Below are 16,678 nucleotides of genomic sequence, written 5' to 3'. Positions count from 1 at the left end.
ATGCATGTACAGTGTTTGAGATTAACGGTATCCCGATATGCCGGGGATACCAGAATTTAATTTGGGATACCAGCCTTCAATAACCCAGTATCCCACTGGAATACCATATGTTGTTGTTTTTTTTGTTTTTTAATCCATTTTTATTTTTTGCTTAAACAATGAAAGTAGTCATTTACTGGTGAAGTTAAGTATCAGTGCTGTCCAAGTTTATTAAGTTGTTATTTATGAAGTTCATTGAGGTGGGATACTAAATTCTCAGGTGGGATACCAGATTTTGAAAAGTTAGTATCCAACTGGGATACTGCACCAAATATTTAATCTAGAATGCTGATGTACATTTAATAATTTCTTATTTGTATTTGTCACAAGTAGGTTTTGGCTAGTGAAGAATACATTGTATAATAATAATAAACACGAGTTTGTGTGTGCATGTATTTATACATCTAAAATGGTATATATTTTAATTTTTAAATATTTCAGTCAACAATTATAGCTGGAATAGCAAAGCAGATGATATCTTTTCCATTTTGGTCCTGGATTTCCCACTTCACCACAAGTTTAATCTGAAAAGAGGCCAATGCCAAAGATAAAAAGTGCAAGCTGCTGTATATAAATAAACATTTATTTCTGTGATTTAGCAGGTTCTTGACACTATAATGGTCTTTGTTAGGCCATCGTTCAACAGGCTGGTAGGTACTGGGTTCGGATCCTAGTCGAGGCATGGAATTTTTAATCCAGATACCGACTCCAAACCCTGAGAGTGCTCCGCAAGACTCAATGGGTAGGTGTAAACCACTTGCACTGGCCAGTGATCCATAACTGGTTCAACAAAGGCCATGGTTTGTGCTATCCTGCCTGTGGGAAGTGCAAATAAAAGATCCCTTGCTGCTAATCGGAAAGAGTAACCCATGTAGTGGCGACAGCGGGTTTCCTCTCAAACTCTGTGTGGTCCTTAACCACATGTCTGATGCCATATAACCGTAAATAAAATGTGTTGAGTGCGTCGTTGAATAAAACATTTTTCTTTTTTCTTTCTATAATGTTCTGGTTTGTTGAAATCTAAAATACAATTATCAAGTCATTACAAGCCAAGTCCAATTTATAAATCAATACTTTACACACGTGTAAAGCAAAATTTCTAAAAAATTTAAGTTAGAAATTAAATCTGTAAAGGAAAGGAAAGGAAATGTTTTATTTAACGACGCACTCCACACTTTATTTACGGTTATATGGTTAAGGACAACACGGATATTGAGAGAGGAAACCCGCTGTCGCCACTTCATGGGCTATTTTTGATTAGCAGCAAGGGATCTTTTATATGCACCATCCCACAGACAGGATAACAAATACCACGGCCTTTGATATACCAGTTGTGGTGCACTGGCTGGAGTGAAAAATAGCCCAACAGGTCCACTGACGGGAATAGATCACATACCGACCGCGCATCAAGTGCATGCTTTACCGCTGGGCTACATCCCGTCCCAAATCTGTAAAGATGCTGTCGATTGAGACTTTAACAACTAATGACATTTAAAAAAAAATAAAAAAATAAAAAAATAAAAAATCTTGCATAAAATGTTGATGAATGTTTCTGGTCAAATGTAGTGTTTGCAATTAACATCAAACTCATTTATTTTTATTTTTTAATACTGTACATTTTACTTCGTATGTACAAAATTATTGTGAGATCAAATGAAGTTTGGGCTACTTACAAACGGTCGAAAATGCAAACACTCTTAATATACAGACACTAATATTTCTAAGAAGAATTTGTATTCAGTGTATAATTTTAGTCGTTGCAAAATTTACAATGGCAGCAAACTTGGAACGGTCTCTCTAATCCAGTGGGGCGGGATTTAACTCAATCTGTTAAGTGCTTGCTTGAGGTGTTTGCATCACAGGATCAAAACACCTCGGTGGATCCATTCTGCTAAACTTTTCTTTTGTCGTTCCACCCAGTGCACCATAACTGGACAAAGGCTGTGGTGTGTGCTTTCCTGTCTGTGGGAAAGAACATATAAAAGATCCCTTGCTACATTAGGAAGAATGTAGCAGGTTTCCTCTCATGACTACGTGTCAGAATGACCAAGTGTTTGACATTGAATAGCCGATTGGCGATGATTCATTAATCAGTGAGCTCTAGTGATGTCGTTAAATAAATTATTTTCTTTAATTCAGATAGAAAATCGTCTTCTGCCACATAGGTTACTTACTTGGGATCTTCCGACACACATGATCTTGTAGGGCCTACTATCTTAAATAATAGTCTATATAATTTAAACTGTTTTTACATTAATTTGGAAATGACATTTTTTATTAAAGTATCAAATTCTTGAAACAAAAAAACTGTTATTTACCTTTGGGTATGATGGTAAAATAAATATTTTATTCTGATAGGTAACTGTGGCTCCCGTCGACACTGGACAAGGCATGTTCTTGCAGGCATCGTTTGGGTGTATGGGAAACGGAACGGGTAATCCATCAATAATTCCATAGACAACCGTTTTCCCTGCTGTCACTTGCTCATCTGAAAATACAGTCTTAAGAATTCATACATAAACTTTCCCTCCCTCAGTCCTGAGATGGCTGTGTATTTTAAAATAACTAAGACGGCAATCAAACTTATTTCCTAAAACTAGCTTGTTTTCAGTAGCAGGTTTTTTCGAAGCATACATTTTACATTCTCCTCATTATTTTATGTATTTTTAATAATCCCCAAATCGTACAATAACAATATAATATTTTAATATACATGTATTTACGATTTGTCTATATGTAACAGAATGGTATATCATTTACAATATAAAAGTACATAAGTTATATACTGTAACTTTACATAACGGTCGTGACGTCGAGGCTCCCCAACCTAGACATTATCAGATTGTGTTGGGGATAATAAATATATATTAAAAGAAGAAGAAAAAAACCCCGCCCAACTTAATAAAACTATTACTGTTTCAACATTCTCCCATTTTTGTAATGAGGCAGACTAATTTTTTTCACTGAATCTGGATATTCATATTCATATCTCTATTCATATTTTTACGATTACCAAACAGCTATATAGAGTTCCAAATGAATGACTATACGCATGTTTACGTGGATTGCACCTAATATTGTGAGAAGAATATGCATGTTTACATGGATTGCACCTAATAGTAATATTGTGAATAATTCGGAGAATACACCTAAGACAGACTTGATTAAACCTTCGTTGGGTGCAAACACGCGTCAGATGGTTGGTTGATTGAGCAGAATGATAGAAATACATGGTGAAAGGGTTTCAGGCCAGCCCATTTTTCCCGAACGTCTCCATCGGTTGTGCTATAATCTGAAGATTTGCTCCAGCAATTCGGGCGGAGGGGTGGAGGAGTGCAGTTGCCTCCTGAGCCACCGTCTAGTACGCGTTTGTGTTTGAAGGTATGATGACTACATGTATATTGTTAGCTCTGTTGGCCTCGGTAATGTTTGTCTCGTGAGTTCGGTGGAGGAGTTCCGAGAGCTTACTGGTAGTCAACTTGATGGTCACTGTTGTATTGGTGTTGTGTTTCAGCTGACACGGTTCTGGGTCGCACGAGCTCACGTCCAGAGAGTCAATTTTGCCAACCACCGAACCTGTAAAGACATATACATTTCATATACGTACAAATACTCCATATACAACATAACCTAATAGTCTTAAGTTTCGGTTGCACACCACCATAATCTTTATCTTTATTTCCAAGCAGTTACTTTGCATAAATGGTTAATTCCATCAAAGATGTAACACGAGGAATATGTGATTGCCATTTTTTCTAAAGAACAATGACTTGGTACCTTGGTGACAATTGTGTACCCTGTACAAAATCATATCACTCAATCAGGGATCGTTCCAGCCAGTGCACCACGACTGGTATATCAAAGGCTGCGGTATGTACTACCCTGTCTGTGGGATGGTGCATATAAAATATCCCTTGCTACTAATCGAAATGAGTAGCCCATGAAGTGGCGACATCGGGTGACCATACGTCCGACGCCCTATAATCGTAAATAAAATGTGTTGAGTGCGTCGTTGAATAAAATATTTCCTTCTTCAATCAGGGAAGTTCTGTGTCGAGTTTCAATTGTTACATGTTTATTACAAAGCAGTGTTTATTCTTGTTCACAATTTAGTTTCGGTATCTATATCTGAAATATGGACAAAATAATACCTTAGGACATATTAATTGTATACAAACTTCAAACAACGCCATATCATTCTGGCACGAAGTTGTTCCATTATTGTCACGGTTATGATGTCTGGGGACATTGAAAACGTTTTGTGGTAGACATTTGGAGGCCATATCTACTAAATACTATGCACCACTGACCAAATTATTTGACGTTAGTATACATTTTCATGTCTTGGTATTGTAAAGTAGAAGGATCTGTTGTAACCCATGAAAGAATTTTGGATTAGAGGACCATAAATATAAATAATGTTTAACTGTTTAAAATGGAAGGCCGCAAGCTACTTAGGGAAGCCAGCGACATGTAATGGTCGTAATAGTGTTGTTTTTTATTATTATTATTACAGTGAAACTCTTGCACATTTTCCATCGTTGTAGATGAAGTGACGGACTTGACAGCTGTGATGGCATTGGCAGTACTCATCACGGGTGCCATGTAAAGCTGTATCCTAACCGGCCGCGAGCGATTATTTTAAAAACCATTGACTCCAAGCGCCACATCCTAACGGAGCGACAGATAAATCTGAGTCGCACGCGTGCGGTTAGGATGCAGCAATTGAAATAAGTGATTTCTAAAATAATCGCTCGCATCGCTAGCGTCCGGTTAGGATACAGCTTAACAGAAAAATACGCACGCCCACATATACAAACACAAAACATAAACCAAAGCCAAACCCCAACATTTCCTCACCGCAGTCTTTGAACTGGGTCCCAAGCGCGGTATCCAGCACACATACTGCCATAAACGTCCAAATTATTACTGTTTTGATCATCATTCAGTTCAGAATGTACACCGCGTGTAATTTTCACAACAAAAAATATGGCGAAACCGTATCAGGAGGACAGATATTAGTTGGGTCAGTACAATTAGGTCATCTGGCTGTTCACATTCAAAGGAATGGGTGCAGCACCTTTGTCATGTCCACTGAAATATCTGAAATAATATGACTATACTGAAGGACAAAAGAAAAATAGTACTCATTTTAAATTATATTGTAACGTTGAAGGGTCTATTGAAACCCATAAAAGAATTTTGGATTAGAGGACCATAAATATAAATAATGTATTTATAATGGAAGGTCACACAAGATGCTTAGGGAAGCCAGGGACATAATAGACCCTATGGTCGTAATAGTTTGTTTGTTTTGTTTGTTGTTACGGTCAGTTCTGAGCTAGGGGGCATTCAGATCTGATACACTGATTCGTAGGTGCATTTAAGAGCAGTTCGGGACATTTTAAATTCAGGTGTTTTTGTTTTTGTGTTTTGTCATTTTAATACTGAGATGGACAAAAGTGATGAAATGGTCATCCTCCCCACAAACCTCAAGCACCACCGACTCGGACAGTACTCTCGATATATGTAATCATGTACTATAATTTGATTACTCAGCTCAGTTCTCACTCTGGGTTGGAACAGGTACCGATAATAGAAACGAGCTCTTATCAGCTTTAATCTCGATAACTTAACCATGGCGTCATGAAGGCCGGTGTTTTAACAGGCTGTTATTGGTATCGAATAATATCAACACGATTTTATTAGGTGATCACTACACGTGTATTTCATGTAAAAACTATGTATACACGACGCGCGCGCGCCCGTAGGCTACACACGCACACACACGCGGGTACACGCACACACCTATATGAATCGATAGTGGTTTTCAGACTCTTTCAAATGTATGTTGGGCTCCTGTTTTTCTTTTTGAACCGACTGCAAAGAATTATGGGAAGACATTTCGCATTTACGGCCATGATAGCCGTTATATTTGATAACAAAAACTAATAAATATTAATGGCGGGAGCTGTGATAATGCAACTTCAATAGTTCGTAAGTGACGTTGCATGGCGCAATAAGGAAGTTTGGCTCAATGTGAGGTGGTGTTTTAAAACGTTTGCTGTTATACAGATTTATTGCACACTTTTGTCAATGGGAACAACCTAAGCGTGGTACAATGACGTATTACTTTTCAGAAGAAAACAAAAACCCGAATAATTTATTCCAAATGCTTAAACATACGACAATATACTCGATATTGCATCTTTAAGTATAAACTGTTAACCCTTTGTAATGCTGGGTGGATTCGTCCACGTTCACCAAGACCAAAGTCCGCTTGGTTAGCTATCTCACGAGTTCTGCAAATTTTATAAACAGACTTGGACATGGATACAGCATTGTTAATTACAATTGAGGACAAAAACAAAGTTCGTTTATAGTGTGAAGTGTCTTAACAAAGGCAAACACACAACACTCCTACCTAATTAACATAATGTTTTATATATTTACGTTGAGGTACTTGTTATTACATGTACTAATATTACTGTCTCCTTTTCCCCTGCGCGTGCTGTAACCTCACCGTGGTGCAGGGGTGTAACATTCTCTTTGAGAATGGCCAATACAGCACAAATTGAAATTTTGAGTAAAAGTCAGTATCTATCTGTGGTATTTGTATTTTTGCACAGTTCTTTACACTGTTTTTATTTAAATCTTGAATTTTTATATTGATGTTGATCATCACCTTATTTGTTTGCATTACCATAGTTTGACATCCAACAGCCGATGTATTTTTCATGCTGGGATGTCGTTAAACATTTGTCACTTCGACACTTGGTCCAGAGTATATAAAACGGGAAAACAGCTGTCATCATATTGCGGTTATTTATATTTGCTTCCCAAGACCGGATCGTTCCAGCCAGTGCTCCACAGCTGGTGTAACAAAAGCCGTGGCATGTACTATTCTAGCCCATTGTGTGGTGGCAGTGGGTTTCATCTATCATCTGTGTGGTCCTTAACTATAACCATGTGTCCCGCGCCAACAACTGTAATTAAATATTGCTTCCTTCTTCCCGGATCAGGAAAGCATTTTATCATGGCCTTTAATATTAATTAATTTAATATATTATGCCAGTCCTGGAACATTGGCTGGGACGGCGAAAACACAATGGGTCCACCTGGGTGGAATGATCCCAGGACCCACACTATCTACGAGCACCGTACCACTTGTCTGCACCCCCCCCCCCCCCCCCGTCCCGTTACTTGGTAACAAGAGTGGACAGTAGTGTTCAGATCAAACTATACATTTCCCATTAGTATCGAGGGATCTTTTATATGCAGTTTCACCACACACAGCTAGGATTGCACGTACTATACGGCTTATAATATACCCGTCGTGGCGCACTGACAGGGACGGGGGAGGGGGTTTGGGTGGCAATGCATCCGCTCATGGGGTTCAATTCTACGACCAAAGTGCTTCAGGCGACTGCTCTACTGACTGAGCTTCAAGAGTATGCAGAATATTATCATTTTGTGCCGCGCAGACTAAGGTGACATGAGTGTATATACAGTATAATTATATATTCTTTGCATGATTAATTGCCTGCTTTAGTTTATTATAAGAATTAAATATACACAAAATATGTCAGAGCAATCCAATAGTGGCCCTTTGACCCACATTAAATATTCACCCATTTAAAAGATGGACGGTGTTCACAACTAGACTGATCACCACTACATGTGGATGCCAACATATATGTTTGAGTGAATAACTTGCTAACGTGACCCTAATTTTAACAGGTTTAGGCAAGTCCACTCTGGAATCAAACTCTGACGTCGCGATTGACCGAGTCTAGAGGCTGTATTAATATTCTCTCTCTCTCTCTCTCTCTCTCTCTCTCCTCTCTCTCTCTCTCTCTCTCTCTCCTCTCTCTCTCTCTCTCTCTCTCTCTCTCTCCCTTTTGATCTCTGTAGCTGTCTGTTTCTCTGTACGTGTGTGTCTGTCTCTGTCTCTGTCTCTCTCTCTCTGTGTGTGTGTGTCTCTCTTTCTCTTGGTCTCTGTAGCTGTCTGTTTCTCTTTCTCTGTCTGTCTAGCTGTCTCTGTCTGTCTGTCTCTCTCTTTGTGTCTGTCTTTCTCTCTGTCTCTCTCTCTCTGGGGTTTTGTTTTTTTGTATGTGGTTTCACGGCGATACGTTATATAGGCCCCACGTTATATAGTCATTGGCACTCTTGACACACCACCCACGGCCAATGCGTTATGACAGTGCGTTATCAGTGTAGATGTGAGTTATTTTGAACTTTAATTTTATTGTGATATTGTACACGAACAGTTGACTAAACTCGTTTGTGTTGGCTATCAATACAACAAACAGGTCTATCGCCGTGTTGTTTGCTTTGCTTCTCTCTCTCTCTCTCTCTCTCTCTCTCTCTCTCTCTCTCTCTCTCTCTGCTCTGTCTGTCTCTCTGTCTGTCTGTCTGTCTCTCTCTCTGTCTGTCTGTCTGTCAGACTCTCTCTCTCTCTCTCTGTCTATCTCTCTCTCGGTCTGTCTCTCTCGGTATGTCTGTCTGTCTTCGTCTGTCTCTCTCCCCTCCCTCTCTGTCTCTCTCTCTCCTCTTCCTCTCCTCTCTCTCTCTCTCTCTCTCTCTCTTTCTCTCTCTCTCTCTCCTCTCACTGTCTGTCTCTCTGTCTCCCCTCTCTCTGTCTGTCTGTCTGTCTCTCTCTCTCTCTCTCTCTCTCTCGTTCTCTCCCCCTCTCCCCCCCCCTCTCTGTCTGTCTGTCTGTCTGTCTGTCTGTCTGTCTGTCTCTGTCTCTCTGTCTCTGTCCTCTCTCTCTCCCTCTCTCTGTCTCTCTCTCTCTTGGTCTCTCTGGACTCTGTCGCTCTCTCTCTCCTCCTCCTCCTCTCTCTCTGTCTGTCTGTCTGTGTGTCTCTCTCTCCCTCTCTCTCTCTCGTGTGTGTGTGTGTGTGTGTGTGTGTGTGTGTGTGTGTGTGACCTTTAGCGTGCCCGTATTCTGAAAAAGTTCAGACACTTCCATCAACCACACCCCAAAACACACTCACCCCCACCCACCCCCAATCTCTGACTCTGACGTCTCCAGTGAATATGTCCAGGAGCAGTATTCTTTACACCGTGCCCAAGGCTGTATAGTTCGCCATCTGGTGTTTACGCTCTTTGTCCACCCCATCGCTCCTGCTTCTACAAAAGTCAGTCCAGTTACAGCCTAGCTTAGAAATGATGCTAGTTACCATGAACAGGTCACTGCGGTGATGGTTATAAGGTCACGATACGACGGCCAAGACCAGTTATCTGTTTATCCATGTTTATCTGTTTATACGACTGAATCATTTTAAAGTATTTACGTCAAATACCACTCGAGAACAATGACTTACTTGCACTCATTTTGGACGTCATAATGAGTCTGATAAGGGCAAATCCAGGTTCAGTTTAGTGCTAATTGTTGTGTATAAATACCATCGTCTGTGAGACTGACAATCAAACTGATGATCATGGCAAACTGGTGGAACGTGTGGTATTCTGTCACTCTCCTCACTTGGTGTGGGAGGCACGAAGGAGCCGCCAGACTCATTCACTACAAAGACTGTGGTAAGGAAATGGGTATTACGTCATCAATTCCTCAGCACATCGGCAGTTTACAGCTGAAGGGTTCAAGGGAATAACCTATGATGTCCAAACAGATAGTCAGTATTATCAAGCTTTTAAGGTCGTGTGTGTCAAGGTCACAATGACACACTAAATTAAAAACCTGTAATTATGATAGACTTGTTGCTAAATGATGCTTGCTTAGGTATAAATATTCCACGATTTCAGAGTAGTAAACTTTAAAATTAAAAGATATCATATTACCAAAAATGTAAACATCATAGGTTATTCCGGTGGACCAGCTATCGGACTGGTAGGTACTGGTTTCGTCTCCCGGCAACGACTTCCATCCAGAGCAAATGCCACTATACCGACTTCTCTCACTAACCACTAACCCTCTGTTCTGGACAGACAGCCCATATAGCTGAGGTGTGTGCTCAGGACAGCGTGCTTGAACTCTAAATGATATAAGAACTGAAATAACTATAAATGAATGAATGAATATTTTTACAGAGGTTGAGGCAGTATTTGTCCAGTAGTTAACTTGAAAAGACACCTACAAAGTGTTCCAAAATTCATTCAAATGTATTAGATTTAAGTAGTGTTTCCACCCAGAATCACCAGCAGACCAGTATATTACATCGACCCGACTATAAAACATAATGAATTGTGAAGATGTCAGAGGTCGCATCCACGACATGCGTGTTTGAACAGTTCCATAATGAAAGCCTGCCAAAATTACCCATAACCACCCACTGGCTTTTCGGACCACTTCTATAGGATATTGCAGCCCTTCGTCTGGGTCGGGAGAGCAGAATACCGCTGTTACTGCACAGGCTACAACTACGGAACAGCAGCAAGGATTCGTTTGTGTTTGTTTTCCATAGACAGGAGAGTGAGGCAGTGGGTCCCTGGTCTACGAAGGGCGATTGATCTTATGATCCTTAATCACTCAGGTGAGGGCTTTATCCCTGAGCTACGTCCCGCCTCCTATTAAAAAGACGAGCATATTGATTCTGGTAACAGGCCCGCTAAATTTTACAGGTGTCATGACACCCCCCCCCCCCCCCCCAACTTGTCTCTATTTCATTTTGTTTCAACTTATTTTCGTGCTTATATCCAATTAAGGTTCAAGTACGCAGTCCTGGGCACACACCTCAGCTATCTGGGCTGTCTGTCCAGGACAGTGGTTTAGTTGTTAATGTTAGTGGAGAGAGAGAGAAAGAGAGAGAGAGAGAGAGAGAGAGAGAGAGAGAGAGAGAGAGAGAGAGAGAGAGAGAGAGAGAGAGAGAGAGGGGGGGGGGGGTGTAGTGGCCGTATAGGCAGACAGGCAGGCAGGCAGATAACTAGTTTAACGTGCTCATATACCACTAGGGTTTCGAACACGCCCATCCCGAGTCCGGCCTCCGATAAGATCAGGAAAGTGGCTTTACACCTAACCTGGGTGGAGCCGGTACCGGGCTACGAACCCTGTACCTACCAGTCTTATGTCCGATGGCTTAACCACGACGCCACCAAGGCCGGTTTTCCCTATTACTATCTTCAGAATGCTGGAAATGCCATATTTGAAAACCTGAAATTCAAAATTGTTTGAACAAAGCATGTCGCCGAACCACCTCTAAAGGGTATGGTCACAGAGACCCTCACTTTAAAATACACTCCGCGGGCCCTGGGTAATACCGTATTTTTATTCTTAAACGTGTGTATTGAAATTTTTACAATGATTAGTCATTAGTCCAACGAAAAACAAAAACCGCTTATTTTTCATATTATTACTTTAAAACTATCCTTTAACTGGTATTTACCACATTATAGAACAATGGTGTCCTTAGACGATATAAGCGTCGAGAGATTACTGCAACTCTAGGGTGAGCACTGATGTAGTTAGAATTTTATATGGGTGAGGGGGCAACCCACTATTTGGGTGGGGGGACCCCACTATGTATGTATGTATGTATATAGTGTATGTATGTACACAGATATTAAATCCTTTCTGGCCTCACAAATTGTCCCATGCCGTTGCTGGGACTCAAACCTGAATCAAACCTGAATCGCCCGCAAATTTGTAGACTAACCACGATGCGCTCTGAGCTATTGGAAAAAAAGGATGCTCTTTATATCAGCCACAAGCATGGGACCTATAATCTACGCGGTCGATCCCGCTTACGTGCATGAAACAGTGGGCAGACCTGGCACTGACAAATATGTATGAATATCTATATACATGTATTGTATGTATGTCGAAGTTGACTGTTACATACACATATATTAACGCACTGGCACGGGATAATTAAATCCCTTCTGGCCTCACATGCCGTTGCTGGGACTCGAACCTGTGGCACCGAATCGCCCGCAAATTTGTAAACTAACCACGATACGCTCTGAGCTCTTGAGGCATCCACAAATTTTTTGTATGTATGTATGTATATATTGTATGTATCTACACAGATTTTATCAAATTTAATACAATAAAAAAAAAGAAAAAAAAAGAAGAGTCTAATTGCCCCCGTGGACCCTTCGCTAACTAAATATTTTATTTTTTTTCAACTTGGGAAATGCATATCTTCAGAGGTGTGTGTGTGTGTGTGTGTGTGTGTGTGTGTGTGTGTGTGTGTGTGTGTGTGCACCCTACCCCCGCCACTTCCTACAGCTGTGAATGTTTTGTGACTATCGGTAATAAAAGTCACATAATTATTTCTAATTAATGCATTGTATATACAATATATAAATTCATGGTTACTTGTTTCTTGTTCATGTTGCTTTGTCCTATATGATTACGATTTCATCTTTTGTAAGCATACTATTTTCAAAAACCATCACTGTAAAAAACTATTTTTGATATTATCGACAGGTACTGGGACCAAGTTACTAAAAGTTGATGTAAGCCCGTGCTTTGAAGAACCTTGCCAGTTCAAACACAACACCAGTGCAACAATTACAGTGTGGTTTGATGCAGGTCAGTTCTCTAAAATAGTTTGAAACAATGGATGGGTGTGGGTGTGGGGGGAGCAGACAGAGAGACAACCTACTCTTGTTCAAAGCGAATTGTGTTTCTTGTTTTTTGTTTTAAATATACTTTTCGAAGAAGCGTGACTGGAACCCACTTAAAATATCTCTCTCCCCCCCCCCCCCCTAATTTCCTGCAAACGTCGCTAAAAAACGTGTGTTTTCCCAAGAAATTATTGAGAAATGTGTACAAATGTCGCGGAATTAAGGACATTTCTTGAGCTTGCCTAAACATATTCTGCAGCATTGATCACTTGAAGAAATAGCATCCATTCATTTAATACACAACTTATAAATTGATTGATTGATTTAAACCTATTGTTGTTGCTTTTTAAAAAGAACAAATGGATTAAGCACAAGTTATACAACTTACTCTAGGCCTTCTCCATAATACATACGCCTACATGTCACGACGTTAATATATTTATGTAATTTAAATATGAACAGAAATAAATATTACTGAAAGAGAGAAAGAATAAATGCGTCTTGGCCTTTCATATTAAATGCATTCACAGAAGAAGAAAAATTGTTTTCGAATTGATATCCATTAGTACATGAGGAATCGGTGCTACGGCCAACTCGATACATTTCCCCATCTATTGCCAAATGAATAGTATGGCCCTGCAACGCATGAGACTTGTAATTCATAAGATATCTCTGTAATTAATATGATTCAGTGACAGTATTAAAAGGAATGTGTTCTCTACATCAAATCATTAAACGGTTCTTGTGGAAACTGAGGATTTCAACACAACATATGACTTTTGGTTCATATTTATATTTTGTTTGCGAAACATTAAACCAGTTAGTACAATGTAGGGATTTTTAGGTACACGTTCATAAGATATATACTAAGCCTAAGCCTTTATTCTCCTTTTTTATCTTCGTAAAATACGTGCTTATCAAAATAGGACTAAATGCATTTAATTGTATTAATACATTTGACTATTTTCAGTGGAGAATTCTAACGAACTGTCTGTTAAAATATACGGCATTGTGGACGATATAAAGATACCGTTCCCACTGCCCAACCCAGATGGATGTAAGAACTGTGGAATCAAGTGTCCAGTGACGGCCGCTACGTCCTACGTGTATGAAAACACGATGAAAATACAGCCTTCATACCCATCGGTCAGAACACATGCATTCATTTCAATAATTGTTTTCATATCTATTTAATTTAATTTAGGCCTTCCCACTCATTACTTGTTGCTCATACCTTTGGATACATTATTTTACGTTAAAAATTAATGACACATAAGACACATAACACACACACCACACACACACACAGAGAGACACACACACAGAGAGAGAGAGAGAGAGAGAGAGAGAGAGAGGAGAGAGAGAGAGAGAGAGAGAGAGAGAGAGAGAGAGAGACAGACAGACAGACAGACAGACAGACAGACAGACAGAGAGAGAGAGAGAGAGAGGGGGGGGGGGGGGGGGGGTAAATAACACAGCCTCTAGAGTCGGTCAATGTCAACGTCGGAGTCATAGTGAAGCAAAACAAAACAACACGGCGATAGACCTGTTTGTTGTATTAATAGCCAACACAAACGAGTTTAGTCAACTGTTCTTGTACAATATCACAATAAAATTAAAGTTCAGTATAACTCACGTCTACACTGATAACGCACTATCATAACGCACTGGTCGTGGGTGGTGTGTGAAGAGTGCCAATGACTATATAACGTGGGGCCTACTTGACTCACATGTTCAGTTAACAGTCACCAGTCTCATCAATGTGATTCGTTTCTGTCATGTGCTAAATTAACTGTTTTAGTCATAAAATGTTATATCATTCATTCACTTTTTCACTCACTCGTTCACTTATTCATTAATTTTAACCGCAAGGCTCAATGGGTAGGTGTAAACCACTTTCACCGACCAGTGATCCCTAACTGGTTCAACAAAGGCCATGGTTTGTGCTATCCTGCCTGTGGGAAGCGCAAATAAAAGATCCCTTGCTGCTAATCGGAAAGAGTAGCCCATGTAGTGGCGACAGCGGGTTTCCTCTCAAAATTTGTGTGGTCCTTAACCATATGTCTGACGCCAATATAACCGTAAATAAAATGTGTTGAGTGCGTCGTTAAATAAAACATTTCTTTCTTTCTTTCTTTCTTTCTTTCATTCGTTGTTCTGGGCACATCTTAGCGCTCTTGACTATCAGGCCATGGTTTCTTTGTTAGTTAGTTGTTAGTGAGAGAGGATTTGGTTTAGTGACCTTACTCCCCACCTCCCCCAATTGAACCGTTAAATTCACTCTTGGTGGAAGCCGGTACAAGGGTGCGAATCCAGTACTTACCCGCCACCAGGACAGTGAGGATATAGTACCGTATTAAATATTGTCTTCTACTACTTCTACTATTATCATAAGACTAGTATACTATTATAGCAGAATAATCATTGGTAAATTTACAATTAATAATATGAATTATTTTTTGTATCGGGCCATCGGCAAATTGGCAATGTTGCCGATATATATTTAAAGGATTTTACTGTGAAAACGACCAGCAACAAACAACATAAAACAAAAATATTAAATGTCCATGTATCTGATTTTTATTTTATTCATTATTCATTCATTTATTCATGTCTCTCCAAGTAAAATATTATTAAAATGTTACTAAGGCACAGTAATTTTTAATCAATATTCTTTATTCATGTGTATCGGGTGATTAAAAAAACCCCAAAACCCCAACCCTACCCATTTTTTAAATAGCAGGAAAAAAGTATGCAATGTATAAATTGTTTTTATAGATGTCTTACTTTTAAAACGGCGCATTGTACAAAACATAATGTCGAAACATGTTATACCAATGAAAACATATACACGTACTAACTTCTACTGTACTACTAAAAACGAGTTTCGATTTTTGCCCACCAATTTCTTATCTTACAGCTATATAGTCCTTTGTTACAGGATGAAACACACTTCTCTAAAGTGGTATTTTTTGCCCCCAACATGTCGAGATTTCCATTAAAACATTTCTACAGTGCTATTATCCGTACGGCCGATATATCTACTTTCTATAAGAGGCCGTCCCATATCAATGAATAGTCCAAAGAGTTGCAGTCGAAAACAAATAAAAAGGAAATTATGAAGCGTTGTGGGGGAAATATAAATATATACTTTTTTAGTAAATGGGCTGTGTGGAAAGAAAATGGTATGACAAGTATGTACGGGAAATGAGAAAATGTTGAGAGATTTTTACAGCATTTTCTTGTTTTAACATTACCTGTTACATCGCGCGTCATTTAAAAAGTAATCCATGTATCAAAAGAAAATTTAACTATGAATACACAATGTAATACTCTGCCTTTGTTAAAAATATTAATGCTCTGCTTTGCATACTTTTCCCGCTATTCAACGTTTGTCATTATTATTTGTTTTATTTTATATCACCCGATACACGAGACAGTCTTTGCCAATTCTCCAACGCTATATAGCCGTAAATAAAATGTGTTGAGTGCCTCGTTAAATAAAACATTTCCTTTCCTTTCCTTTGCCAATTCATTCGATCAGTTTCATTATTAAAGTATCTCTTTTTCCCTTTATTAGACACCCAATAAACGGTACTTCGTGCTGGGGTGTTGTTAAACATTCATACATTTATTCACAAATAATTATTTCTAAATATCTTGGTATTTCAAATACTTACTTTCAGCTGAAGCTGGTGAATGAATGGAATATGTACGGAGATGGTGGCGAAATGATGTTCTGTTTCGCATTTCCACTGATTATTGAACCTGGAACAAATTCTAGAGACAGGAATGACATAAAGCCAGCAGAATTTCGAATACGTAACACTCGGTAAAATGAGGTTCTTTGGTGAAAATTACAATAATAAACATGGAATACTCTAAATGACAACTTTACTCTTTTTGTTTTTGTACGATTTTATTTTATTTTACCGATATGTATTCGTTAATTGACGACACAAATGAAACCTACATGTGCTTCTCAAATTTGCAAGTGTGATATTTCGCTGGTTTATTTTTTGTTTATTTATTTATTATTTTATTTTATTTTTGTAAAAATATTTTTGACATGTATTTGTTATAAATAAAGTTTTATTTTGTTGAACAC

General features: G+C 39.1%; 1 protein-coding gene across 2 annotated transcripts; it reads right to left on the bottom strand.

Annotated features, from left to right (window-relative positions):
* Window positions 1-418: 418 nt before the first annotated feature.
* On the bottom strand, window positions 419-16,472 carry LOC121371639 (NPC intracellular cholesterol transporter 2-like). Of its 2 annotated transcripts, none has more exons than XM_041497673.1 (4): window positions 16,251-16,472; window positions 3,508-3,615; window positions 2,358-2,527; window positions 419-563 (listed from the first exon to the last, which is right to left on the bottom strand). In XM_041497673.1, the coding sequence occupies exons 1-4, from the start codon at window positions 16,318-16,320 to the stop codon at window positions 477-479; spliced, it is 435 nt and encodes a 144-aa protein (XP_041353607.1). In that variant the 5' UTR covers window positions 16,321-16,472; the 3' UTR covers window positions 419-476. The 2 variants fall into 2 exon arrangements, with proteins under 2 accessions (XP_041353607.1, XP_041353606.1); XM_041497672.1 differs by lacking the exon at window positions 16,251-16,472 and adding an exon at window positions 4,900-5,065.
* Window positions 16,473-16,678: the final 206 nt, after the last annotated feature.

This window comes from Gigantopelta aegis, chromosome 4, assembly GCF_016097555.1.
Source record: "Gigantopelta aegis isolate Gae_Host chromosome 4, Gae_host_genome, whole genome shotgun sequence".
NCBI lineage: Eukaryota > Metazoa > Mollusca > Gastropoda > Neomphalida > Peltospiridae > Gigantopelta > Gigantopelta aegis.
Note: the sequence above shows the minus strand (reverse complement) of the source record. Positions and strands in the feature narration are given on the sequence as shown.